Raw genomic sequence first — 16,950 nt, 5'->3', positions numbered from 1 at the left:
TACTCCAGCTGGCTGAGGTCTTCACACTTCCTCAGCAACTGGCACAGCGGCTCCATGTGCTCCTGGCTGAGGCCACAGCCCGTGAACCTGCTGCGGGAGGGAACGGGCCGGGGCTGGGGCGCTGAGCCACTTAGACCTGCTCTACCTGGCTTGTCCAGGGTGCGGCCTCACCCAAGCCTGGACTCTCTGGAACTGTCCAGCATTCGCCACTTCCACCTTCCCCCACAGCCGATCCCACGTGGCGCCTACATGCTTCCTCTGGGGAGGTGGTTCCCAAAGCGGAAAATTGCTGAGACGCGAATTCTGGGAACCCAGTCCAGACCCATTGAATCAGAAACTGTAGGGGTAAGGCTCTCCGGCTGACTGTGATTCAAGTTCAAGTTGGAGAACTACAGCTCTTGGGGTCACTTTAATGAACAGACGTGGGGGGTAGGGTGGAGGAGAATAGGGTGAGGTCTGCTCTCACAGAGGGCTATTGATGCTGAAATTAAACGTCATGGTAAGTTTGCCTTCGAAGGGCCTGTATGAGACTACACGATAAAATGAGAATACGCTATGGCCAGCCAGCAACTGAAAAAAAAAAAATCTTAAAATCAGAAAGTTCCTAAAATCAATATTTCTAATTTTTTATCACTGTTACTCTCCTTCATGATTTTCCCCAGAGTCCCAAATTCCCTTTTATTTACTTCCTATTATTTACTTCCTATTTTTAAATCAGCTTGTTCTTTTTTATTTAATGCATTTATCGTAAAAGGAAACTCTGTATCGCTCGCTCGGATGGGAAGCTGGCATTGCACGCCACAGACAGACCGTGAGCGTAAGAATACGTAAAATGACAGCGAAATCATCACTAAATTCGAGCCAGATATTGACACCTGCTGAGGGTTCTCTCTTTGTTGGAAGAGGAGCTTGGCAAGACGTGTTCAAGACACAGCAATACCCAACTGAGTCCTCCCTTTGGCCTTAATCAGAAGAGGGAATAATGACCTCGCGGAGAAGTCAGCGAAGTTGAACTACCCTATCTGCCCACCTCCTAAACATCATCCATCCTGGTCTATGTCCTACGTTTTGGAAACCACTGACTTAAAAACCCATCCAGGCATTCCAGAGGTCAGGGTAGTGTGGGAAAGGACAGGACCCGAAAACCTCCAGCCAAAGCCCCCTGTTTTTGTATGGCTTGTGAACTGAGGATGATTTTCCCATTTTCAGAGGGTCGAAAGAAAAAAAAATCAAAAGAAGAATAATTATATGAAATTCAAACCTCAGTGTCCATGAAAAAGGTTTTACGGGCACAGCCACGTGCATTCACTTACATACTGTCTACGCTGTTTCTAAGCTACATCAGTGAAGTACCTGCGACAGAGACCATACAGCCTGCGAAACCCAAAATATTTACAATCTAACCCTTTCCAGGAAAAGTCTGTCTGCCCCTGGGCTAGAAGTACCATAGGGCAGCCTGGGTTCAAGTCCCAGCTGTAACCCTTACCACGTGTGACATGCACAGTGGCCGCGGCTGTGAGGTTCATAGGCGGTGATGTGTATAAGGCTCTCAGAATGGTGCCTTGCAGATCCCCAGCAAATAGTAGCTCTTCTTATTTACCATTTCACAGCCGAGGATGCTGAGGTGCAGTGAGGAGAAGGGTCTGGTCCAAGGCCTCTCTGTGAGCCCGTGGCAACCAATAGTTACCGGAAATATCATCCCTGTGTTTGGAGATTACCCTCCTGCCCCACGATCCTGCCTCCCGGGCAAAACCTGCCCCCATCTCACTTGGGCAACCACAGAGCCCTGGTTCAGGAGTCGGCAGCAGAGAGACACTCAAATCTGTGAGACTCATGCTTTACATATCGTCTCATTTAATCCTTGTGCACACTCTGCAGTACGGTGTCTCCCTTTACCAGCGACAGAAGCTGAGGACGGGAGAGGCCCAGGAACCTGCCCAAGGTGCCAGGTCCTTATGCAGATGGAATTTAAAGCCTGGTGGGCGCATTGTGAAGTTCTTTTTCTTGGACCAGGTTCCTGAGTTCCGGTCCAGCCCGATGTGTACTCCTTTGCCCTTGACAAAGCCTGGCGCTCTCTGGTTCCCTGCTTCTATAGGTTGGAGGAAACAAGTCCCCCTGCATGTCCTTCTGGGGGAATGCTCTTCCCATTCTCTGCTGTCTGTCCCTGCTCCGGCCATCAGAAAGTAGGTCTATTTGTCTTCACTACCCACTGGCTGTCAGGGCAAGGTTCCAGGGAACTTACTTACCCACAGCGCCCTCCTTTCTGCTCCTCATTAGATCTGAAGTGCAGGGTCACATGACACAGGGACCTGGAGCAGACAGCGCCTGGATCAGCCACCCTCGGCCACGGTATGCCCCCACAGGGAAGGCACCTCTCTTCCAGAAGCTGAGCCTCTGGCTTAGGTCCTACGGCCTCCATCCTGCCCCTCACACCCACCAAACTTCAGGCACGACCCTTTAAGAGTGGTCCAGGTTGTCCCAGGGCGATGCCCACCTGAGATCCACCTTCTGAACTCGCGGGCACAGGCTGAAGAGATTAGCCAGCAGCAAGGGGCTCCCTGGCGACAGTTTCGTCTGGTTCAGCCTAAGAAAGAAAAGGGCAGGACCCTACGTCAGCAAGTGGGAGCCGAGCAAGGTCAGTAGGCAGGGAACTGGGATAGGCTGGAGGAGAAGGGACCAGAAGTCGGAGGGCAGCAAATCAGCACGGTGATACGGAAGAAGGTGGGAACTCAAGAGGGACGGACAGAGGCTTGGAGTCAAGCAGACTTGAGTTTGAGCCCCAGTTCTGCTGACTGGCTCTGTGTCCTTGGACAAGCCACTTGGACTCTCTGAGCCTCAGTTTCCTTGCCTGGAAATTGGGACTACTCGTATACCTTCCTCTCCGGTTGTTACGAGGATTTAATTACATCAGGCTTGCACATTGCCTAACAAGATACCCATGCTTGTTGTTATTACACTGTGTCTACTCTCAAGTGAGATGCTTCGGCTCTCAGAGTAGTTTACTGCCCTCGGCACTCCTGAGATTTGGGGTTAGATTATTCGTTGTTGCTGGCAGCTGTCCTGTAGGATGCTGAGCAGGATTTCACACCTCTCCTCACTAGACGCAGTGGTAGCCCCACCTCTCCCCACCACTGTGTCTCCAGCCCACAGCTGTGCACACGCACTGTGGATTGAGTAATACAGTGTAAACCCTGGTGACCGTCAGGCTGGCCACCTCATTCGAAAGACAGATGAGGAGCCGGGGGCTGATGCTGTGTTACTTAGGCATGGAGAAGTCCCTCTCTGATCTGAGCTGTCTCGTCTGTTTATTTTAACCTATCACCTTGTGTCCAAAGGAGCCCTCCCTGACCCCTTCTCTCCTGGCAGGGTGGGGGCAGAGTGGGTGCTGTGGGTATTGACATGAGCTGTGCCATGCCTGCCCACCTCTGGAATGTCACAGTCTCCCCCCTCCGTCCCTGAGAGGACTAAGGGGTGAGCGAGATCCCCGGCGATGCATGCCTTCTCAGGGTTAGCATTAGCATGCACGCTGCGGTTACCGATGGCATGATCTAATTTCCCGTTGGGTTTTCCCATTTCAGCTGCAGTTGGTATCCTACCTGCCCCCCGACCTCGCCCCTGCCCACTAGAAGATGTGAAGAAAATCCTTTTTAAATTCTAAACAGTCTGAGCTGACATGAGACAATCGAGTTCTAAATATTTGGGGGGATGCTGCTAAGGTTCCCCTTTTACGAAGTTAGATGGTGACCTTTAAAAAAAAGGTGTGTGACATACACATGACTTACATCTGTAAAGTCCCTTTCTAGGAGCAGATGACCTTTCCAGGGGAAAGTACAATAGCCCACCTGTCACAGGCCTTCCATTCTTTAAGATGCTTTTAAAGTAATTATATCGTTTGAGGCCCACCCAGGGGGGAGGGAATAGTAATTCTATTTATCAGATGAAGAAACTGAGGCCCAGAGGACTCAATACCCCCTTCCCCGGGTTCAACAAAGTATGAAGCAGGCTCCGGCTCCCAGCTGTGCCAGATAAAATGATGAGGCAGCCCAGGAGATGGAGGGAGGGGAAGGAAGGGCATGACTTCGCAACCCTAGAGCAGTGGGTGGTGCAGGGAGATAGGCAAACCAGCCTTACTCTAGCAGGCTCAGCCGGGGGAGCTGGGGCAAGTGCCCCAGCAGGGCGTCCAGGCTCTGGTCACTCAGGACCCCACAGGACAATCTGTGAAACAAAATATCTGGATGAGCCAGGGTGGCCCCGGGGAAAGCTAGGAGTCTGGCCCGGGCAGCCAGAGCCTTCTGGAGCTGGGTGCTAAGCCGGGGTTGTCCTCAACATTTCCTCGGAACACCGGGTCCTTGAGTTAGCATGGAGGCTGGAGTAAAGGAAGGTCACACACCTTTGGGAAGGCTGCGGTAAGCCAAATTAGTTTTCTTTGCTGCAGGACTTCTCAGAAGAGTGCTTTCTGCAGCATTGGCTGCAGTGGGAGGGGAGGGGAGGGGGGAGAGGCGAGGGGAGGGGAGAGGAAAGGGTAAAGAAAAGAAAGAACAAAAGAAAGAGAAAGAAAGAAAGAGAAAGAAAGGAAGGAAGGAAGGAAGGAAGGAAGGAAGGAAGGAAGGAAGGAGAGGTCCGTCCTGACTGCTTAATTCCTCCTTACTGCGATTCCGGGCCCGCTGCTCCTGCAAACCTTCATCGCCTCCCTGATCACCAGCCATCCCGTCCCTCCTAAAGAAGAAAAAAAGAAAAAAGAAGAAAGAAAGAAAGAAAGAAAGGAGAACCTCTTCACAAAACCACATTAAAACAAAACAAAAACAGAAACAGAAACGGTAAGCACTGGAAGCTGCCGGATACCTAGCAAGACTCCAGAGGTGGGCGGCTGAGCGACCGTGGCACATCCACACTGTGGAGGGAGCTCGGAAAGGCACAAATGTACAACCGTTGTGTACAACACACACAGGAGAGAGCTAGGGACAGCGAAAGCCGACAGGCTGTTTGAGGATGTTAGTATGTCGTAAAGTAATGATAATATTTTAGGTCTGATAATGGTTCGTGGTCATGTTAAAAAATAGAGTACTTAGCTTTTAGCTATGGGTACTGAACTTTCTATAGAAGAAATTATAAGGTGCCTGGGAACTGCTTCACAATAACGTGAGTGAGCGTGTGTGTGTGTGCGCGCACGCTCGTGTGCGTGTGTGTGCGTGTGTGTGTGTGTTGGGACCATGAGGTGGTAATTATTGAGGTAGGTGGAGGGGAATTAAGGGTCTACTCTTTCTCCTGCTTTTATATAGGCTTGAAAGTCTCCATGATAAAAAAAAAAAAAAAATTAATGTTTTTAAATTCAAAATGAACTTTACAGCAATAAAATCTGACAAATACTCCCTAAACCAGGGGATCGAGGTCAACATCAACAGTGATACGTCGAGTCCACCGCTGAGATGGAGTGAGGAGGGTACTTCACCTCTTCGGGATTCTTCACCCAACCCACAGCCTCAGTCTAAGAAAATGTCATGAAGAAAACGTCAAACCTAAACCGAAGGACACTTTAGAATATATCTATCTAACCAGGAGTCTTCAAAACTGTTGAGGTCGTGAATGACAAAGAAAGACTGAGACACTGTCACAGGCCAGGGAGGCAAAACAAAACAAAACAAAACAAAACAAAACAAAACAACAAAAAACAAAACACAACTGAATGCCATGTGGGACCCTGGATGGGATTCCGGATCAGAGAAAGGGCATTTGCGGGAAAACTAGTGAAATCCGGATAAAGTCTGGAGTGTAGTTAATAGTCGCATCCAAGGTCCGTTTCTTAGTTGTGACCAATGTGCCATGACAATGCGTGACATTAACCACCAGGGGCAACTGAGCGAGGGATTCTCGGGACTCGCTCTGGCACTTTTCTGCAAATCGAGTCTCACGCTCGCCCACCGTAAAAGGTTTACTTAAAACACCCCCTGGCTCCTCGCGTCTTGCCGTTCCAGGAGAGGCACGATGCGACGTCACAAGACGAAAGCTCGGGACAGAGACCCTGCGTGGTAAGATCCAGCGTCCGTTGACAATGTCAAAAACCCAACCCCCTGTGTCCACCTGTGCCTGAATTTGGAGGAAGACATGGAAGGACACACGTCAGGTGATCAACGCGGACGAGGTTGTGACAAGGGCCGGAGAGGCGTTTTGCGTTGGGAGCCGGACGGCAAGAAAAAAGAGAATAAAATAGAAGGCCACCTATGGCGTGATGCAGAGCGAAACCGTAGAACACGGCTCGTCTGTGACCGTGAGTAGCTAAAAAGCGAATATGCAAATGGACAGGAGGTGGACGGCCACGAGGACAGCGGGGACATTGACTTGAGGAGGGACAGGGGTTGTTTGGGTGAGGTAGATTTGTCCTGGAGTTTAAGGTAATTCTTGTAAGAAAATTATAACGATGATGATGGAAGGACAGGCTGACCGTCCACTTTGCAGAGGACGAAGCTGAGGTCCAGTGAGCTAACACCATTTGCCCAGAGTCACCCCACGTGTAGGTGGCTGAGCCAGGACTCCTGGTTCCAAGCGCAGTCCCTGGTCACAGACCCAGGCGCTCTGGGTGGGGGGGCTGGTCAACCAGAGCTGGGGAGCGGGGGCCTTCAGAGGTGACGGGCTCCAGCCACACAGACAGGCCCAGGAAGGTGCCGGGGTGGGGCTGCAGGCCTGGAGGGGGCAGGCTGGGGCTCCTGGTGCCCTGAGTTGAGCAGCTGGGGAAGGTGAAGCCCCAGATCTAGCATGACCTCTCTGTGGGAGGGCGAGGTACCCGACCTGGGTCATTGGGGGCCACGGGCTTCTACCAGGGAACGTCCACAGGGCTGGGGTACGGGGTCTGGCAGGAAGGAACCAGAACGGGCTCACCTGGCCTCTAAGGACACCGCCCCCCCACCCGGGTCACTGAACAGATGCCCGAATCATGCCCTCTGGGTCTGTGTCCTCCTTACTTACTTGATTTCCAGAGGCCCTGGGCACTTCTCCAGAGTCTTGCAGAGGCGGATGACACTCAGGGGCTCCAGAACACACTCCGTGAGGCTGAAAAGGGGCAGTGGGCAGGGCAGGGGTTCAGAGAGGGCTCAGGGCCCATGTCCAGCCCCAGAGGCCTTCCCTTCTCCCAAGAACCTTCTTCCAGACCTGCAACCCACAGCCTCCTCACCCACTGGGGCACGCTCTCCGCCCCTAAGTCTCCCACAGCCCCCACTTCCACCACTCTGACCCCCGAGCTGTCCTGGTCCAGCCCTAAGTCCTCCTCACCGAGTCTCGCCTGAGTCCGGGCCACCATCGCCGCTCGCCTGGGTCACTTTAATACCCTCCGGCCTTCCCCTCCTGCTTCCCTGCCATCCCTCTCTACCCTGCCAGGGTCTTAACTTTCAGAGCGCACATCCGAGCGGGCCTCTCCTGTGCTGAAAACCCTCTGTGGTTCCCCACGATCCTTCTAAAAGGGAAACGCCTCTTCCATGGCCTCGCCTGCCTCTACTCTCCCCGTCCATGCTCCAGCCGCACTGAAATGCTTCCGCGAGAGCCAAGCTTTCAGTCGTCCGGGCCTCTGCACAAGCCAGCTCACCTGCCTGGACGCTCACCCCCCTCCTCCGGACAACCCTGTGTGGGTGGTCCTCTTATGTGAGGAAATCAAGGGCTGGAGATGGGAGGGGCCCACGTGGGGTCTCGCAGCCCTCAGGGCAGGGCTGGAAAGTCTTCAGAGAAACTGATGTAGAATCTGTGCTCTAAGGAGACTGCTGGGGACCAGCACGGGCGGGGGGGGGGGGGGCCCTGCCCCGCCCACCCCCGTTATCAGGCCTCATACTCACCCCTCTTTCTTCCCTCCTTACCTCAAACTTTCCCTTCCCTCTCTCCTAACCCCCAGCCCTAACCCCAAACCCCACGGACTCTCTTCGCTTCCTGAGCCCTCGTCCCCTGGCTTGGTTCCCCCCAGACGAGACGTAGGCGAGACGGTACCAGAAGCTCCGGAGGCTGCGGCGCTGACCAGGCCCCAAGGACTGGGCTCCGGCTGGGGACTCTGGCGAGGGCCCAGCAGCTGACGGGTCCCTTGCAGCGGGGAAAACATTTGAGAGGAAAGTTCAAACCATCCACATTGTTAGATGAGACTCATCAGTCAGCGCTAAAAGGGGCCTGCGTGACCCTTTTGTACAGGTGGGGAAACTCAGGCCAGAGTTAGCAAGCCAGCAGCTTCTATCGGGCCAGTGGGGCGGTGCCTGACCAGGTCAGGGGGAGCCAGGACAGAGTCCCTCCTCTCTGATCCCTGACGCGGCCTTCTTAGGACTTCTGTCTCCCAGTGCCTCCGTTCTTTTAGTCCCAAGGACCCAGAGCGTCCCCAGAAATGGAGACCTTAGCCTAAGAAGCAAGACTTCCCTGGCCTGGGGTCACCCGTGGCTTCAGGCAGCCGCCTGGTGCGGCAAGGCCCTTCCCTGACGTGTGGGCACAGCCAGCCCCAGGGGAGGCGGCCCTGTGCTTGCCAAGCTCCCAAGTGGGACGGGGTGCCTCACTAGGGGGCAGCCGGGAACATCTGCGGAGAACTGACTGTTGTTCATTGTTTACAGTAACGAGACGGAAACTTTCTCAGAGCACCAACGGTTCTTGGCTTCTCAAATGTGATTCTCAGAGTGTGAAAAGACAGTGACTCATACGAAACTATGAGTCTGCAGAGGTCCGCAAAAGTCCCCCAGAAGCAGAAACACGAACGTCCCTCTCCTCGCCCACGCGGCAGCAGGCCCCTAGCTCCTGTCCCGCTGCGGCCCCTCCCGTGGTCCCCTCCCTCCATCTGCACTGGCTACTTCCGAAAGAGATCTAAGGTTGCCAATCGCTGCAGGTGTATATGGGGTGGGGGGTAGAGAAGTCGTGATTGCTTCTGTCCTGCCGGGCCTGGCGGGTCGGGGTGGGGGTGGGGGGTTCACTCTAGGCCTGGCAGTGGTCAGCATGGGTCTGGGCTGGGGTATATGTATAGAAAACGGGGACCAGAGGGAGAGGGGAGCTCACCCCACCCTCAGAGCTCTCCCTCCTCACCTGGCTCTTCTGTCACCTCTCATGATGATGACTTGGCTCTCAAAGCTGCAGGCAGAAAGAGGGCAGCAGTCAGAGACAGGACAAAGGGCCTGCTTCCCAGGCAGGGGCAAGACAGCAGACCGGCCGGGTCAAGGGCGGCCTGGAGGGCAGTCCACGTTCTCAGCAGATACTACAACGAGTATGCTCACAACAACTATATCTGTTAAGGTACAAATAAAGCTCCCCAACAACATGATCTTCTTTGATGCTCCCACTAAAACGGTGAGATAAAGTATTCTTAGTCCCATTTTACAGATGAGGAGATCGAGGTGTGGCAGGCTCAGCTGCACAGCAGGTAAGCAGTGAGCCTGGATTTGGAACTGGCCTGTCTACTATGGCGCACCTCGCCCTCTCGCGAGGAGGTCGGGGAATGGGCAGGCCCCGTGGGAAAGCATGGATGATCTGCGTCCCATGTCCCCAGGCTGCATGGCTGGGTGCCTTTCATTCTATAGTCTCCTCAGCATGACACACCCCACGAGCAGAGCAGGTCCCTGAGTACTCAGTGGTCACCATGGAGGTCCCAGTTTTCTTAAAAGTCTCCCAGGACAATGCAGAGAGTGAGTAATGGAGAGCTGATGGACTGTGTCCCATGGTGGATTTAGAGCAATCTGAGTGTCCCCGGGGCTGTGTTCATTCATTTGCTCATTCGTTCATTCATTCATTCTACAGACACCCATGACACATGCACTGATCCAGTATCCCGCAGGCCCTGAGATGCTCCATCACGAATTTGACAGACAAGGGGGTAGGGCGAGGGCCCAGAGGCACACGCACCTGACGTCCACGTGGAGAAGCCACTGCACTGTAGAGAAGCACCGGGCCAAAGTGAACACAGTGTCCAGGGACAAGTCGTTTTCACTGAGGCTGGAGAAACACAGGACTGGCATTGACCAATGGCATCCAGGACTCGAAAACACCCTCTTTGTGGTCGGAGCATAGGGAAGTGGGTGGGGTGGGGTGGGCGGGGGGCTGTCCCTGAGTCCAGATAGCGGGACTCACTGAACCCTGGATTGTCAGAGAGCACCTCTCCCAACTCCCCATTGCACAGACGGGAAAACCGAGGCCCAGAAAGCAGGAAGGTCTTCCCCAAGGTGACGGGTGACAGAGCAGAGATTAGAACTCCGTGGCTCCCTCAGTCTGTGATGAATCTGGGGAGTGCTTTCAGGCCAGAGCTGTGTCTGGGTTTTCCCACCCAATAAAGGAAGGGTGGTGCCCAGTGGAAAATGAAAACGGGGCGGGGGGGGGGGCCCTCTCATTCAAACAGCAGGAATGAAAGTTTTCCTTTTCCTCATACTCTGTCTACTGTTGTGGTGGCTTTTGTTTGCTTTTAATGTCACGCTCCTAAGGACGGGGATCCTGGTGAGTGCAGGCTCTTGGGGGCCCTGGGTCACACCAGCTGTTCGCAGTATCGAGAAGGTCACATGGGGATTTGCCCAGAAAACTCCAATTTGCATATAATTTGCCTGCAGTGGTGGGGTGGGGCCTCCCCTCCACCCAGCTGCAGGCCCAGAACGGCAGCTGGGGCGACCTCCTATCCTCCCCAGCACCCCGATGAGGCTGCGCACGGAGGACCGCGGGTCACACAGCCCTCATGCTAAGGGTGTAGACAAAACGCACCCCTCTATAGCTCACGTGTTAACTCACTGGGAGCCAGAGAGGTGGTGCAACTTGCCCAAGGTCACGGCAGGAGCCTAGGACATGTGGCCTCTCACCGGGGTTCTTCTTACTCGGGACTAGCAGATCCGGGGGTGGCGGTGTTCCTAGTGCCCTTTTAGGGCCTAGGAACTCTGGTCTACTGCAGGCAAAGTCTGGGGGTTCCGGGCCTCCTACGAGGGCGTCCCCCTCACAAGGAGCATCTCCCTTCTCTGCCAGGTGCTCAGGGCCCTCCGGATGCCCTGGGCACCCTGCTTAGGTGTCCTGTGGGGTGCAAACCCTCCCTGCCTAGTCCAGGGCCAGCATGGCTGCCAGCCATGTCTTTAATCGAGTAACACTTCCCACCACGCCTGCCTTGCCCCAGGTGAGCTGGGCCTCCAGAGACCGTTTGGAGAAGTGAAACCTTAAATCGGAAGCTGGATTATTGAGTCATAGAGGCCAGGTCTCTATTTTCATGAGAATCACACCTTTCGGGGACTGGGCCAGGCAACTGACATGCGTTTTCTGATTTAATCTTTCCGAGAACCCCAGGAGGGAGTGAGATGGGACACAGAACACCCCTACCCCACCCCACCCCCCCACATCCCCTCATTTTGATAAGAACAAGGGTCAGAGGCTTTGCCCAGCCAGCTACTTACTTCAGTGACTGCAGAGTGCCCAGCCCTGGGAGCTGCTGAGCCAGCTCGGTGACACCTTCGTCCCCTAGGGCATTGCCTGATAAGCTGGGAGGGGCAGGGGGAGGACAGATTATTGGAGGGTGGGGGTAGGGATGGGCAGGAGTTTTGTCTCTCTGCCCCTCTCACTCAGCCACTCAGCTTCTCCTAAAACTGGGACAGGCCCTGGGCTGCCAGGCCAGACCTCAGCAGGTCTCCTGGGTCAGCTGGGATCTCCCCAGGGTTCTTATCCTGAGGTTTGTGACCTCCATCTCAGGGGTCAGAGATGGGCTTTGGAGATTGTCAATTGTGGCAGATCTGTATTTGAGGGGGAAGAAATACAACTTTCGCTGAATTCTCTAAGGGGTTCCTTTTCGCAGCAGGAAAGAACTGCTGATCTAAATCTTAAGCAAAACAACACTTAACATCCACTAAACAATCAGCCCTGCCCACCCACCTTCAAATAGCCGCCACTCACTCGAGGTGATTGAGGTTGCAGCTTCCTCTCAGCACTGTGCAGAGCTGCTCTAGGTGCTGGGCTTGCAAACCACAGTGTGTCAGCCTGCCGAAGACAGAACCGCAGCCTTGCAGCTCCGCCCCACCGAACAGAGGGCAGAGCGACCTGCCACCTCTAGACACACAGGCAGAGAACGAAGCTTGCAGGTGAGGGGCTGGGGCACATGTGGCAACCAGACAGACAAAGAAGGACCAACACACAACACACAGATAAGACATCGCACACAGAGAAGAGCCAGAGAGAAGGAGTCCGAGATGGGCAGACACAGAGATGCGGATGCCAGCCCCCCCCCCCCCACACACACAGTGCCAGAGACGGACAGACGAAGAGAAAAGGCCTACAGACAATATGAGAGAAAGAAAAACGGAAAATAAGAGACAAGGAACGAGAGATAGACAAGGAGAGAGATCCAGACAGACAGAGAATGAGAGAGGGCCAGATGAGTATGAATGGAAGCCCTGGGGTGCTGACCTGAACCCCCAGGCCCCGGTCCCAGGAACAGGACAGAAGGGGCTGCAAACTGCCCATCCTCTCTGTCCAGAGTTCCCATAATCCCTCAGCTGCTGGAAGTCAGAGTAGCTTAAAGGAAGGTGGTCCCTGGCAGGGGAGGTGGCTGAGGGAGCTGCCTTGTACACCCTGCCTGTGGTGGGCTGGACGGGAGAGGTGAAAGGCAAGGAAGTCAGGCCACAAGTCCTGGACGTAGGAGGTCATGCTGTCCAGGGAGTACCTGGGGCTGGGAGCCTGGGGACAGGTGTTGGGCAGAGGGAGGGAGGAGGCTGGAGCCACACCTGGGACCTGCAGGTCATCACTGTACCTGATGCTTGAAGAATGCAGGGGCAGCTCGGAGGGCATCTGGGGCACAAGGCTGTCAAGAACCGGAACCCTGGAGGGACACACACCAAGGCCAGGCTGAGCAAAGCCTCACCCACTGTCTCCAGAGCCATCCTCAGCCTCGCTTCCCATCAGTCAATGTCTATACGAGGTCTGGAGACAGTCTGATCTGGGTTCCGATGGGCTTCTTCACTTCCTGGCTGTGTGACCTGGGACAAACCACTTAGCCTCTTACTGGGAGAATATACACGAATTGCCTTAGTTTAGTGCTTGGTACATATCATAGTAAGTGCTCAATTAACCTTGACTGTTAGTAACATTAATATCATTATCATCGTCATCATTGCCTTCAGAGATGTCCATCTCAGCTCTAAGCGAGCCTTCAAAAGCTCAGACGCTACAGAGGATATTCCAGGTTGATACTGAGGAGGAAAGAGCTGAGTCTCTGCCCATGTCCTGGGCTGGGGCAATCCAGAAAGGCAACCTAGAGGAGGCAAACACCTCTCGGCTATTGGGCCAGAAATTCTAACTGTAATCAGAGCTGCAGTTCAGGTGATCCTCTGGGTTTAGGCTGAAGGGCCTCATCAGGGAGGAGATGGCTCTGGCTGAGGGTAGGGCTGGGAGGGTGTTGGGGTCTTACCTCCCCTCGGTTCCCTCCTGCTCCTCCGTCTTTGGGACGAACATGAGGACCACAGTTTTATGCAAGAGGCTGTGGAGAAAAGAGAGGAGGCCAGAGGCTTATGGGGTTCCTGCTGCTCCAAGTCCTTTTATAGGCTGGCCTGGAGGGACCGCAAAGGTGCCATCCCCCTGTCCCTAGCTGCAGCCACTTCCTCTGACTCTCCCTTGACTTCCGCTGAGCTTCCGGCAGGGGGGCCTGGAGTCCTTCTACCACCGCAATGTCACAAACTCACCAGCCCTTGCTTTCTGGCAACTTCTCGGAAGAGCAGTCTGCCCTCTCTCTCGATTGGGCCTCAGGCCGAAGCCCCCTCCCTTCTGCCCACTGTTGGCGCCCAGGTTGGGACAGACACTGAGAGCCCACATGAGGCTGTAACGTGCAATGGCAGCATCCCTAACCTCGCCTTGGCAAACTGGAGCTTATGCATCTATTTCTCATTACAGAAGTGATACTTCACCCCTGCGGAGAATTTGGAAAATACAGTAAAAAGAAAATAAAGAAAAATCACCCACAATCTCTTCCATATATCAATCCCACTGATGACATTTTGGACCGGGTTCTTCAAGTCTTTTGTTTTTTTTCTTTTTTTTTTAATTCAGTGAATGTTCTTTTTTTTTCTTAAAAATGAGATTAAAATGACAAATTCTTTTCTATTTTTTTATTTTTGTTTTTTTTTTTCAAATTCTTTTTTAAAAACTAGGTTTTCAAAAGACAGATGAAACAAAGGTGTCAAAATGTTGATAATTATTGGTGGGAACTGGTTGTTCATTATACCCTTCTCCCTACCATTGAGAATGTTTGAAAAACTTTACTATAAAAATGATGAATTAAATTTTTTGTTTACTTCATACGCCACAGTCGCCCCTCCATGCTAAGGCTGCAGCCACATCTGGTTCCAACAATTTCTTCTCTCTGGAGGCAACCTAGTTTATTTAGCTAATATCCTATGGTTAAACGTTTAAGTTATTTCCATTTTTTTTTTCCTATTGTAACCAATACCGAGGTGAACATTTCTGCAGCTAAATGTATTTGTACAACCGAGGTGATTTCTTTGATATCAATTTAGAACTGAACGGAGTGTCATTTGGAACGCCGTAGGGATCCTTTATTGAATCGTTATGTGAATCACGGTCCCCTAATGCACCTTTAGGGTGGATCGGTCCCTGTCTCCTCCTTTGAGTGGTGTTGAAAGCAGAGACCACCGTCCTCAGTTGACAGTCCCTCTGGGTGGCCACGTGTTGACATCAATTAGCATCTCACCTTTGGTCCCCAGACTTAACACTGGGACTTATAGAAATAAGGTTGGGCCCCCTGTCTTAGGTTAGATTGCCTAGCAGCAGAGCCGCAGCCTGTGAATGAAGTCAGGGGGCGGGGGGAGGTCACGTGTCACCTGGTCACCAGTACACATGGTGTATTGGGGGCCTGCTCTCAGAAGAAACCATTAAGGAACCGAGGGAAACAGAATGGGGCAGGTTCACAGATTGATCCCACGGGGATCTCTGGAGTGTGAATGGCACCAAAAGTTTGTCCTATCTGAGGCAAGGGGCCAAAGAGTTATACCTCTACCGCTGTCACTCCTAGCCGGGGAGCTAGGGAGAGCTGTAACAGTCCAAGGCAGTTGTAAACTGTGAGTGGCCAACACCCGCAGCAGCTGGAAATGGACACATCAGCTCTGTAGGGGGGCCGAGCGGGGCACCAGCAGAATATTCTACAGGTCCCAACGTAAGGCCTGGGGCCAGAGAGAATGATGGGAGGGCCCAGGAGCCCTGGGCAGGAGGTGGGAGTAGGTGACAGTGGTCTACTGGGAGCTCTTACCTGATGTGCAGGTCTGCTAGGGTCCGACACGTGCTCACTGCACTCAGCACACAGTGCGCCCCGGCCTCCGAGAGCCCATTGTCGCTGAGGCTGCGGACAGGAGGAAGGATCCTTGGCAGCCATCAGCAGGCTGCTGAAGCCTCCCGTCCCAAACAGCTCTAAGCCCCTCCTTCTGGCTCAGGGCCTGCTAGCCATCACTTTTGGGATGTTCTGCATCCTTAACCAGGGGGGTCTTAAAGGATTCTGGCTTATGTGGATGAATGAGCCAAGAGATGCATGATCTCCTCGCCCACTCAGAGAATAAAGTTCTCCAGCTGGAGCAATAAGGACCAACTCACCGTTTTCACCCCTCTGAGCCTCAGTTTCCCGGTATGTAAAATAACCACCATTTTCATCGCATTTAACAAATGGGAAAGCTGAGGCCCGGCGACGTTAAAATACTTTCCCAGGGTCACAAAGCGAGTAAGTGACAGCCAGGCTTGAAGTATAAAGCCAACGCTCCAAACCACCGATCTCCAACCCCAACACTCCCCGCCCTGGACTGTTTCCCACTAGTGGGGTGGGCAGAACTCACTCCAGCTTCCCGGCGATGTGCAACTGGGGTGCGGCCTCTGCCATCAGTCGACAGCCTTCGTCTTCCAGATGGTTCCCTGAGAGGCTGAGACAGAGCACAGCCCGATGCCCTGTGCTGCTAGGGCGGGGTCTCCCCCCGGCCCTCAGCACTCACACGGCCCCTCACTAACTTCGATCGACGCATCGCTCTAATACGTGGACCTTAATGGTAACGCACGTTGCAAGACTGCATACTGCATGCCTGGCGTTGTCCTAGGTGCTTCTGCAGGTATTGGATATCTAACCCTCCTAACAGCCCTATGAATCGGGTGCTATTATCATCCTCACCTTGCGGATGAGTAAGTGGAGGTACAGAGTGGTTAGGGGACTTGCTCAAAGGTGGCCTCAACGGTGTCTTTATGTTGCAAGCTACATAATTGCCTCTCGTGCTAAGCTCCATGATGATAAGGGCATCTAACCCAGTTTGGGGATCAGGGACAGCTTCCCTGATATTTGGGTTACTTGCTAGAAGAAATAGGAGTTCAATAGGTAAGGAGTGGCCGAGAGAGATGGAGTTGTGGGAACAGCATAGTCAAAGGCCCTGTGACGTAGCACATTTGAGGACCTGAAAGGGAGCCGGTCTGTCTGGATGTAAGACGGAGTCGGAGGGCAGGGTCGGATGGGGCTTGGGGGCTGGGACATAGGATTTTAGGATTTGGGCTTTATCCTGAGCAGTGGGAAGGAGTGAAGGGGTCAGGCAGGAGTGAGACGCAGTGCACTTTCTGCCAGGTGGAGGTGGCCAGGGCAGGAGCAGGGAGCCCAGTGGGGAGGCTGATGGGGTCATCCAGGGTGAGAGGTGAGAGTGGTCTGGGCTTGGAAGGTGGGTGAAAGAGGACGGTTTTGAGAGTAATGTAGGAGGCAGGTCGACTCGGGATAGACTGGCTAAGCGGGGAGGGCAGGGGAGCTGAGAGGTGTCCGGTCTATGTAACCAGGTGGGTGATGGGGGCCCTTACTGTAAGTGGGAGAACTAGGGGAGGGGCAGGCCACCGGAACTGGAGTGGTGGCGAGGTGGATGGAAGTATGTGAGTTTGGTAAAAACCACCTCTCTGATCCTGTCTTGGTTCTCCTGAGGGGACAGGTCAAGGCTCAAGCTTTGGTCACCGAAGCAGCCCTCACCCCATTCA

At 53.6% G+C, this 16,950-nt stretch overlaps 1 protein-coding gene and 1 long non-coding RNA gene across 16 annotated transcripts in view; one reads left to right on the top strand and one right to left on the bottom strand.

Moving 5' to 3' along the window:
- The window catches only part of NLRC5 (NLR family CARD domain containing 5), a 76,342-nt gene that overhangs the window by 21,189 nt on the left and 38,203 nt on the right, over window positions 1-16,950 (bottom strand). For 7 of the 10 annotated variants that reach the window (XM_016128479.2, XM_036231301.1, XM_036231303.1 and 4 more), the window contains 14 exons: window positions 15,789-15,872; window positions 15,215-15,304; window positions 13,364-13,432; window positions 12,707-12,775; window positions 11,854-11,937; window positions 11,361-11,444; window positions 9,844-9,933; window positions 9,031-9,075; window positions 7,966-8,055; window positions 6,961-7,044; window positions 4,132-4,215; window positions 2,495-2,584; window positions 2,247-2,309; window positions 4-90 (listed from right to left, as the gene is read on the bottom strand). In XM_016128479.2, coding sequence (XP_015983965.2) covers window positions 4-90; window positions 2,247-2,309; window positions 2,495-2,584; window positions 4,132-4,215; window positions 6,961-7,044; window positions 7,966-8,055; window positions 9,031-9,075; window positions 9,844-9,933; window positions 11,361-11,444; window positions 11,854-11,937; window positions 12,707-12,775; window positions 13,364-13,432; window positions 15,215-15,304; window positions 15,789-15,872 — 1,113 coding nt within the window. The remainder of the gene's footprint in view (window positions 1-3; window positions 91-2,246; window positions 2,310-2,494; window positions 2,585-4,131; window positions 4,216-6,960; window positions 7,045-7,965; window positions 8,056-9,030; window positions 9,076-9,843; window positions 9,934-11,360; window positions 11,445-11,853; window positions 11,938-12,706; window positions 12,776-13,363; window positions 13,433-15,214; window positions 15,305-15,788; window positions 15,873-16,950) is intronic. The other 3 variants (XM_036231300.1, XM_036231304.1, XM_036231302.1) reach the window with 2 other exon arrangements.
- LOC107501909 lies at window positions 4,073-9,850 on the top strand. Of its 6 annotated transcripts, none has more exons than XR_001594891.2 (5): window positions 4,073-4,406; window positions 5,348-7,719; window positions 7,874-8,819; window positions 9,076-9,626; window positions 9,739-9,850. It is a non-coding gene; the product is annotated as an uncharacterized LOC107501909 (long non-coding RNA). The 6 variants fall into 6 exon arrangements; XR_001594894.2 differs by having other exon boundaries at window positions 4,074-4,406; window positions 9,076-9,237; XR_001594892.2 differs by having other exon boundaries at window positions 4,079-4,406; window positions 7,874-8,160; window positions 8,568-8,819; window positions 9,076-9,850.

The sequence above is a fragment of the Rousettus aegyptiacus genome, unplaced genomic scaffold, assembly GCF_014176215.1.
Source record: "Rousettus aegyptiacus isolate mRouAeg1 unplaced genomic scaffold, mRouAeg1.p scaffold_m13_p_14, whole genome shotgun sequence".
Lineage (NCBI taxonomy): Eukaryota > Metazoa > Chordata > Mammalia > Chiroptera > Pteropodidae > Rousettus > Rousettus aegyptiacus.
This window is presented reverse-complemented; position numbering and strand designations above follow the sequence as displayed.